This window comes from Triticum urartu, chromosome 2, assembly GCF_003073215.2.
Source record: "Triticum urartu cultivar G1812 chromosome 2, Tu2.1, whole genome shotgun sequence".
In the NCBI taxonomy this organism is placed as follows: Eukaryota; Viridiplantae; Streptophyta; class Magnoliopsida; order Poales; family Poaceae; genus Triticum; species Triticum urartu.
Window position 1 is genome coordinate 253,202,484 of NC_053023.1, and position 11,066 is coordinate 253,213,549.

The following is an 11,066-nucleotide window of genomic DNA, read 5'->3' on the forward strand; positions in this document are numbered from 1 at the left end:
AGGATCGAGGAGTAAAAGATCCTAATACCACCCAAATGGCGACGTGGGATCGTAAGACACACAACCATGTTAGTAAAAGTTTTGCAATGTCTAGACTCGACTTTGGCCAAGGAGTGTGGAAGGAGGATTCTTACAGGCAGTCGGCTCTGATACCAACTTGTGACGCCCCTGATTCAATCATACACTAATCATACACGCAAACGTGTACGATCAAGATCAGGGACTCACGGGAAGATATCACAACACAACTCTATAAATAAAATAAGTTATACAAGCATCATATTACAAGCCAGGGGCCTCGAGGGCTCGAATACAAGAGCTTGATCATAGACGAGTCAGCGGAAGCAACAATATCTGAGTATAGACATAAGTTGCCATAAGATGGCTAGCACAAACTGGGATACACATCAAAAGAGGCGCATGCCTCCTGCCTGGGATCCTCCTAAACTACTCCTGGTCGTCGTCAGCAGCCTGCACGTAGTAGTAGGCACCTCCAGTGTAGTAGGAGTCGTCGTCGATGGTGGCGTCTGGCTCCTGGGCTCCAACGTCTGGTTGCAACAACCGGGTATAGAAAGGAGAAAAGGGGGAGCAAAGCAACCGTGAGTATTCATCCAAAGTACTCGCAAGCAAGGAGCTACACTACATATGAATGCATTGGTATCAAATGGAAAAGGGGTAGCATATGTCGACTAAACTGCAGAATGCCGGAAAAAGAGGGGGATAGCTAGTCCTATCGAAGACTACGCTTCTGGCAACCTCCATCTTGCAGCATGTAGAAGAGACTAGATGGTAAGTTCACCAAGTATCATCGCATAGCATAATCCTACCCGGTGATCCTCCCCTCGTCGCCTTGTGAGAGAGCGATCACCGGGTTGTATCTTGCACTTGGAAGAGTGTATTTTATTAATTATCCGGTTCTAGTTGTCATAAGGTCAAGGTACAACTCCGGGTCGTCCTTTTACCGAGGGACAAAACTATTTGAATAGATCAACTTCCCTACAGGGGTGCACCACATTTCCCAACACGCTCGATCCCTTTTGGCCGGAAACACTTTCCTGGGTCATGTCCAGCCTCGAAAGATCAACATGTCGCATCCCCACCTAGGCACAACAGAGAGGTCAGCACGCCGGTCGAAATCCTATTGCGCGGGGGTTTGGGCCCATCGCCCATTGCACATCTGCACGTTGTGAACGCGGTCGGCGAGTAGACCTAGCCTCCCTTATACAAAAGCAGGTGTTCCAGTCCAACCCGGCGCGTGCCGCCCAGTCGCTGACGTCAGGAAGGCTTCGGCTGATACCACGACGTCGAGTGCCCATAACTGTTCCTGCGTAGTTGGTTAGTGTGTATAGGCCAATGGCCAGACTCAGATCAAATACCCAGGTTTCGTTAAGCGTGTTATTTTGAAATAACCGCGGACGCGACCAGGGCCAGGCTCACCTGTCTCCTAGGTGGTTTCAACCTACCCTGTCGCTCCGCCACAAAGATCCACTCAGAGGGCCGTCGGGACAAATGTCCTTTCGGACCCAATCGTGAATCACTCGCGGGTACTCTTCGAGCCGACTCGTCTTTAGTCACCACAAGTATCATATATATTACGTATAAGTATATACCCATGATCACTTCCCGAGTGATCATGGCCCGATAGTATAGCATGGTAGATAGACTAGAATGTAGGGCCACTGATGATAAACTAGCATCCTATACTAAGCAATTAGGATTTCAGGTAAGGTATCAATAACTGTAGGAACAATGACAGGCTATGCATCAGGATAGGTTTAACGGAAAGCAGTAACATGCTACACTACTCTAATGCAAGCAGTAGAGATAAGAATAGGCGATATCTGGTGATCAAGGGGGGGGGGGCTTGCCTAGTTGCTCTGGCAAGAAGGAGGGGTCGTCAACAACGTAGTCGATCGGGGCAATAACAGCGGCGTCAGTCTCTAGTCTACCGGAGAGAAGAGTGGGAAGAAACAATGAATACAATGCAAACAGATGCATACCGGTGCATGACATGACAGGTAACGGTGCTAGGTGTGCCCTAACGCAGTAGGTGGTGATACCGGTGAAGGGGGAAAACAACCGGGAAAATATCCCCAGTGTTTCGTGTTTTCGGACAGATGAACCGGAGGGGAGAAAGTTGCGTGTTTGCTATGCAAGGGATGTGTGGCAGGCGAACGGGTTGCGTATCCGGATTCGTCTCGTCGTTCTGAGCAACTTTCATGTACACGGTTTTTTGATCCGAGCTACGGTTTATTTTATATTAATTTTAAAAGATTTAAATCAATTTTAGGATTTATTTAATTATTTTAAATCAACATTATCCAGAATAATGCTTGCTGATGTCATCATGACATCAGCAGTCAACACGGCGTTGACTGGGTCAAACTGATGTGCGGGTCTCGCATGTCATTGACTGTCTAATTAATTAATAGTAGTTAATTAAGGTAATTAGTTATTATGTTAATTAAATACAATTAATTAATTAAATTAATTAATTGATTAGCATTTATTTATTTATTATTAATAATTTCTTTTAATCATTTTTTATAAACGTTCTGGGGGCGGCCCCACATGTCAAAGGCCCAGAGGGCTTAGCGGGCACAGGGCAGTGCGGGCGCGGGCGTGAGCTTTGGCCCGACTGGGCACTGGGCGAGGCCAGCCATAGGGTGGAGCTCGGCGTTCGGCGCCGGCGAGGCACGGCCGGCCGTAGTGGAGTAGGGCGGCAGAGCGATGCAGCAGCAGTTGCGGCGGCGGGAGCGGGCACGCGCGGCCGGGCGCAGGTGGGTGCGACCAGGGCGCGGAGGGAGTGGAACAGGCGCAGGGGAGCAGAACTCCGGGCGCGGCCATAGGAGGTCGCGGGCGCGACTAGCGCGGCCCCGGAGAGAGGAAGGGCGCGCCCCCGTGCAGGCACGCGTTCGAGGACCCGGCCTGGGGTGGGAAGAGGCATACGGGAGCGGGAGCGTGTGCGCGCGTTTGGGCAGAGGAGCACCCGATGCTCGAGCCCATCGGCCATGGCGGATGGCGGAGCTCGGCGTTGCGGGGAGGCGGAGGGAGCTGGAGTGCGGGGCGAAGCATGCACGGAGGGACGAGCGCTCGTACGCGTGGGCGCGCGCGGGAGTGAAGGAGAAAGGAGGGGCGCTCACTGCGGGCGTAGGGAACGGGGCAACGGGGGTCGGGGTGGTCGATGGGGACGGCGGCGGAGTGCAGGAGGCAGGTGTCGGTGTCAAAACCGGTGGATCTCGGGTAGGGGGTCCCGAACTGTGTGTCTAGGATCGATGGTAACAGGGGACAGGGGACAATGTTTACCCAGGTTTGGGCCCTCTCTATGGAGGTAATACCCTACGTCCTGCTTGAGTGATATTGATGAATATGGGTGTTACAAGAGTTGATCTACCACGAGATCGTAATAGCTAAACCCTAGAAGCCTAGCTTGTATGACTATGGTAATGAATATATCCTTTCAGGACTATCCCCTCTAGGTTATATAGACACCTAGGGGATCTAGGGTTTACATAGAGTCAGTTACATAAGAAGGAATCTTCATAGTCGGTCGCCAAGGAGAGTCCAATCCGGACACGGGTACAGTCTTCGGCCTTCATGTCTTCACAGCCCATCAGTCCGGCCCAATAGATAACAGGCCGGACGCCCGAGGACCCCTTAGTCCAGGACTCCCTCAGTAGCCCCTGAACCTGGCTTTAATGACGAGGAGTCCGGCGCGCAGATTGTTTCCGGCATTGCAAGGTGGGTTCCCTTTTATCCGAACTTCAAGATAGTCTCCGGATGCGATGATAGTATCCGGACCTGTCACCATACATAACCGTAGAGAGAATATATATTTTTACACGAGTCTAATCCCACTACAAGAAATATGTCAACTAGTGACCTTCTGTCAGTGACCGTGGAAGAATTGGTCATAGATCTATGACCATTTGAGACCAATTGGTCAAAAGCTGTTCGGGGGGCTCCAAACCCTAAACTACAACGACCATTTTGGTCAGAAAAGTGATAATTTCCTTAGACGAAATGGTCATAAAGCATATAGCACTGGTCTGCTACCTTATTTCTAGCTGATCATGACCAATATAGATGGTCATAACCTTGTAAATTGTGGTGGGTTGCTATGAGTAGGTGCCACCTCATCAGTTTTGCCTATGTGTCATGTCCATGTGTCAGTTTTTGCCCTAGGTTGTGAAGCAACCTATATTTCTGTCATTCCAAAAATTCCCAAAAAAATCTCATAAATTCTTTGGGTCATATCTTTGTCAAATATGTACAAAACCTTCCTTGCCTAGTTCAAAAATAATTCAACAATATTCATTTTCCTATTCTGTCTAGAAAAACACTTTGTGAAGGAAGTGCTATTTATATATTCTTGATTGCCCTCAAAATTTTTGGGCACACTTTCCTATCGAAATCATTGCCGCATGATAAAATTCAGGTACATTTGCAAAGTAAATCTTCCTCAGCAAATTTCCAAAGTTTTTGTCCACCTAGAAGCATTGTGAAGGAAGTACAAGATAGGAATATCGTTATGAGTTTAATTTTTGCCACATATTCTATATGCCAAAGTCATAAGTCTACACAAAAGTTTAGCTCTATCTAACAATACATGTGAGCTCACCATCGAATCTTTGTTCCTGGTAATATTTTTAGTTTGTGAAGCAACTACATTTTATATTGCTTTATAATTGCTGAAAATTTTCCAGGACATTACCCTGACTATAGAAACCCCCTACACCGAATTTCAGCATAATCCAATCATCTATGTAAGCCCAGCTTTAATTTCTATTTTCTGTCCAAATTGGCACATTACAAAGGAAGTGCTATCTAGACACCTCCTATTGTCCTCAAACTTTTTGTGCCATATTACATATAAAAATAATTGCCACATTCCAATATTCAGCTCCATTTTCCTATTAAATCTTCCTCAGCAAATTTATAAAGTTTCTACCCAGGGAGAAGCTTTGTGAAGGAAGTACAAACTAGGATAATCCAAATGGTATAAAACTTTTATAGTGCTTTAATATGCCCAAATTACCATACTCCACAAATTTCAGCTCAATCCACTTATCCATTTGAGCCCAGATTCAACATCCATATTTCTGCCCGATGTGGTACTTTGCAAAGCAAGTGCCATCCAAACTCCTCCATTTGAGCTGAAAATTTGCCAAGACAGTCTCCCTAGTAGATGATCATCCTCAACCAAAACTCAGTCCCATTATCCTTGTGAATTTCCCGTACCGCTTATCAAACACTTGGCTGCTAATTCATGTTTGAGCATAGTTCGGTCTCCTCGTGAGATTCTTCTGTTGTTATTTCTTCCTAACATCTACCTAAGGAGTGCCCAACCTACTAGACATGCCTAGGCTACCCAGAACGCATGGCAATGCCACGGTCAGGCGGTGACCACGCGGCGGGCATGCGAGTCTACGCGCTTTGGAGTTGGGGCCCTGGGCCACCGTCCAAACCACGATGCATCACCACCAAACCATGTATTTATGATTAAATAGATACTTATGTAACTAGAAACGATTTTTGGAAAAAATAAATAGCAAACTATAAGGCAGCTGCGGTTCAAATTTGACACATTTCCTACTGAATGGACGAAAAATTGTCTTTTTCACGGGAGGTGGATAAAAACTTTTGACACCCAACCATTTTGTCAATTGTGCATTAAATATGGCCTATTATTTCAGAAAATTGATTTGGTCCAATTTTGCAACAAATATATGGTAGGTCCTTCGCAAAAAACTCATTCGGGCACTCGGAAAATGGAAAATGAATTTTTCGTGCAAATAAAATGAAAACTTCCTTAGTAAATATTGTTTGGAATTCCAATATGCACCCTTGTGCACAATATGAGATCATTTGAACAAACTATGCCATGAATGTGGCCATAAGATTGATCATTTGGCTTGAAATCCATGAATCTTCACGCATGATAGCTCATTTTTTAAAACACTTTTTTAAAATAATTGCCGTATTACAAGTTTATTATTTTTCCTCGTAACTTGGTCACATATAATGATACAATGCGAAGGTTTTCCAATTTTTTTTATTTTTTTGAATTTTTTATGCCCGTTTCAAAATGCGGTCAAAACGGCGGGCTTAACCGTTCCTAGCTAGTGGTTGAATCTTAGAAAACTTTTGATGTTTCTCTGATTAAATAGATACTTATGTACTTAGAAATGATTTTTGGAAAAAATAATGAGCAAACTATGAGGCAGCTGCAGTTCAAATTTGACCCGGTTCCTATTAAATCGGTAGGAATTTGTCTTTTTCACCAGAGGTGGATCAAAACTTTTGACACCCAACCATTTTGTCAATTGTGCATTAAATATGGCCTAGTATTTTAGAAAATTGATTTGATCCAATTTTGCAACAAATATATGGTAGGTCCTTCACAAAAAAACTCATTTCGGGCACTCGGAAAATGGAAAATGATTTTTTCGTCCAAAGAAAATGAAAACTTCCTTAGGAAACATTGTTTGGAATTCCAAGATGCACCCTTGTGCACAATAGGAGATCATTTGAACAAACTATGCCATGAATGTGACCACAAGATTGATCATTTGGCTTGAAAGCCATGAATCTTCACGCATAATAGCTCATTTCTGAGAACATTTTTTAAAATTAATTGTCGTATTACAACTTCATTATTTTTCCTGGAAACTTGGTCACCTATAATGACACAATGCGAAGGTTTTCCAATTTTTTGATTCTTTTTCAATTTTTTATGCCCGTTTCAAAATGCGATCAAAACGGCGGGCTTGACCGTTCCTAGCTAGTGGTTGAATCTTGGAAAACTTTTCATGTTTCTCTGGTTAAATAGATACTTATGTACCTAGAAATGATTTTTGGAAAAAATAAAGAGCAAACTATGAGGCAGCTGCAGTTCAAATTTGACCCGGTTCCTATTAAATCGGCGGGAATTTGTCTTTTTCACCAGAGGTGGATTAAAACTTTTGACATCCAACCATTTTGTCAATTGTGCATTAAATATGGCCTAGTATTTTAGAAAATTTATTTGGTCCAATTTTGCAACAAATATATGGTAGGTACTTCACAAAAAAAACTCATTTCGGGCACTCGAAAAATGGAAAATGAATTTTCCGTGCAAAGAAAATGAAAACTCCCTTTGGCAACATCGTTTGGAATTCAAGATGCACGCTTGTGCACAATATGAGATCATTTGAACAAACTATGCCATGAATGTGGCCATAAGATTGATCATTTGGCTTGAAAGCCATGAATCTTCAAGCATGATAGCTCATTTCTGAGAACACTTTTTTTAAATAAATTGTCGTATTACAACTTTATTATTTTTCCTGGAAACTTGGTCACATATAATGACACAATGCAAAGGTTTTCCAATTTTTTATTTTTTTTGATTTTTTTATTCCCGTTTCAAAATGCGATCAAAACGGCGGGCTTGACCGTTCCTAGCTAGTGGTTGAATCTTGGAAAAAAATTCATGTTTCTCTGATTAAATAGATACTTATGTACCTAGAAATGATTTTTGGAAAAAATAAAGAGCAAATTATGAGGCAGCTGCAGTTCAACTTTGACCCGGTTCCTATTAAATCAGTGGGAATTTGTCTTTTTCACCAGAGGTGGATCAAAACTTTTGACACCCAACCATTTTGTCAATTGTGCATTAAATATGGCCTAGTATTTTAGAAAATTGATTTGGTCCAATTTTGCAACAAATATATGGTAGGTCATACACAAAAAAAAACTCATTTCGAGCACTCGAAAAATGGAAAATGAATTTTCCGTGCAAAGAAAATAAAAACTCCCTTAGGCAACATTGTTTGGAATTACAAGATGCACCCTTGTGCACAATATGAGATCATCTAAACAAATATTTGGTAGGTATTTTACAAAAAAACTCATTTTGAGAACTAAAAAGTGAAAAGTGGTTTTTTTTGAAAAACTTATCTTTGATTTCGACCAATTTAGATGGTCATAAGGGCTTTGAATTGTTTAGTGCGTTCTGATTGGTCCATAGACATATCAAGCGAATCATGGATTATACACTGTCGGATGCTCGAGGATCCAACGGCAGTCATCAACAACAACCCTAGCTCTGTTCTCGTGGTTATTTTGCAGATGGAGAGAGAGCTTGAGATGGAGAGAGAGCTTGTCTCCTTCCTTCCTCCAGCTCCCTCCAGATCGAGGAAGCTGGAGCTCGCCGCCGTCCATGGCCTCCCCCACGCCCTGCTGCTCCGCCTGCTCCTCCTCCCTCGAAGCCTCCCGTGCGCCATTGCCGATTTCCCAAACCAGACCGCCTCCCCGGTTCATTCCTTCCTCCCCTCCCACCCACCCGCCTCGGAGCCGCCACCCAACTCGTATGATGATAGAGATTCCCTTCTGTTTCGCCCGCCAGTGTCACGGGACAAGTAAAACTGGTGGTCACACACAGCACAGCGACCACACAATTGATCGAGCTCGAGCCAGCGAAGAGAAAAGCGCTCACTCCCACGAGGCCGGCCAGCTATGCATGCACACAGGTGCCGACCACGACCGCACCAGCATGGCCAAGTGGGATCCCACCTACCCGCGCTCCAAGCAGCGGTCAACCCCGCCCCGCCGCAGCCTCGCGATGCGCCGCAAGCGCTTGTCCCGCCGCGTCGTGTCGGGGCTCTCCGCCAGAGACTCCAGCGCGTCCGGAGCGGATCTGGAGCTGGCGGCGCCCAAGCGGCGGCGCAGCATCGACGGGTCCACGGACTGGAGGGCCGGGCTGCTGCTGCCGACCACCACCACAGCCTCCTCCTCCTCCGTGCGGAAGGGCAACGGCGGCCACGCGCGTGCGAAGCGGGGCGCGCGGCTCGACGAGGCCGGCGTCGCGCACTTCCTCACCGCGCTGGAGCGGGTAAGCTAATACGCTGGCCGTCTCTCTGTCACTCCATTTCTGTACCTCAATTTCGATCACCTCGGCTAATGATGTGTTGGTTGGTTGCGCGTGCGTGCGTGCGCGCTCAGACGTGGAACAAGACGGTGGCGGGCGCGTCGAGGATGTTCGTGGAGAGGCACCGGAGCAGCCACATGCAGCTCATCAGCGACATGGTCTAGCAGATGAGATCACCCAAGCTGCCGCCCGTCCACCCGCCTCGACGCCGCCATTGCCGTTGGATGTTCAGTTTCTATCTATGAACAAGTATGCGTCACTTTTTCTTTTTGTTTGACCAAACTCAAGTCCCCTTTCTAAAACTGCAACCAAGCAGTACTTGCTACTGGAATAATCCCATGAATGAATTCTTTGTTGTGGTCAACTCTTTCTTGTCTCTCTACTAGGATTCATGCACCAAGCCCAGAGTTATAATTTTGTGTCAGGCTTCTAGTAAATCAGGCTCTACTCTGTCCAATAGCAAGTTGGATAGCACATGTAGTTAATTGCACAGACATATGGATTTTGGTTCATTTTGTACGTATGTTTGTTTGTTCATGCTTACGACTTTCGCTAAAACACGTTGGATGCCCAATTCCTATGGTGAACCTTTTGGTTCAAGCAAGAAAACTCATGTTCCCTTTCTATGACCGAAGCCAAGTTGTACCCACTACTGGCATAATACGATGGATTCATTCTTTGTGTGTGGTCAATTCTTGTCTGTATACTAGCATTCGTGCGAGAACATGAATGTTGTGTAGGCTGCTGTGCTGTACTACCAGTAAACTACTTTGTACTCTCTCCAACTGAAAGCTGGGTAGCCTTGCAATTAATTGTACAGACATGCATATGATTTTTGGTTCAATTTGTATGTATGTATATGCTTAAGACTTTGACTAAAACTAGTTGGATGTTCAGTTCCCCATGAAGGTGACCAATCCCTAGCAGTGCCCATTGGCCCTTCCTGTTAATTTCACCTCCTGTGATTTTAATCTTTGTTTCTTGCTTTCCACAGCAACCAAGTTCTCTTAACAGCGGGACATCTGAGTTCGTCATGGTGATGGCAGCTGACATGGAGCCGCTCGAAATCTCCTCGACCTCTCGTCATGTTTCTTGCGGATGGCAAGGTAGAAATTCTGTCCATATACATCATACTAATGCTAATTAATTTATATGTTGTAGCTTGCGCGATATGGTCATAGCAGTAACTGTTAAGCTCGTAATTCTGTATGTTGTCTTCAAGTTTTCTCTAATATAGATTTCTCAAATCTCTCTTTGAACTTCTCTAATGAAAAATGGTGCTAACTGTTAAAGCTCTTCGTGGTGACATGTTTCTTTTACCACTACAATAATATATTAGCACTCAAGGACTGTTTGAGTGATAGGCTGTTCATACTATTAGAGAAGTGAAATGATTAAGCTATTGCTTTCCCCAACAACAAAAAATAAACACGGCAGTTGAACAACGTGTATCCCTTCACTTGGAAGCCTATGAAACTTTCTGTAGCAGCAGTGCAGCACACTTTATATATATGTATGAGGCTGGGTAGTTCAATCTACTTTACTTCCTAACTCATTCATATATATGATGGAAATTGTGCAGGTTCCATGGTGCCAAGTGGCCTTTGGCCATCTTGAACTGGGACTCCAGCAACAAGTAGATGTTGCTGCCACACTCAATATTTTAAGTTGTTTTCTTTTTCTTTTTGGAGAGATGTTAATCACCCAGTTTCCCTGTTAATAACCTGAGAACACTTGCTTCCTCCCCAACCCTCGCCCCAGCCTCCCGCAGCTGGCTTGCTGCGTGGTTGTCGCTGTAGGAGATAATTAGATTTTTGGGACTCTATTTCTATGCTCCGCACGATACCATTTTGGATATTGATTGGACACGCTTTATATAAAACGATTTATATTGTACATTGCTTTGCCTAACTTGTAGGAGTATACATGAAACCATACTTGTCAAATATCGATACTTGTCAAATATCGAGTACCATAGCTGAATAATAACGTCTTGTTTTCTGTTCACTGAATCAAAATTCTTCTCTCTTTTTACGATCAGTCCATCTTACATCCATCAATAAGAAAAACACTTATCTTCATATTAGGATTATTATTTTCTTGTCTGCATTATTATAATGTACATATGCTTTTCTGTTCACTGAATCACAATTCT

General features: G+C 44.5%; 1 protein-coding gene across 1 annotated transcript; it reads left to right on the forward strand.

Moving 5' to 3' along the window:
* The first annotated feature begins 8,536 nt into the window (after positions 1-8,536).
* LOC125536079 lies at positions 8,537-8,911 on the forward strand. Its single transcript, XM_048699205.1, has one exon. The coding sequence runs from the start codon at positions 8,537-8,539 to the stop codon at positions 8,882-8,884; it is 348 nt and encodes a 115-aa protein (XP_048555162.1). The 3' UTR covers positions 8,885-8,911.
* The last annotated feature ends 2,155 nt before the right edge of the window (positions 8,912-11,066 follow it).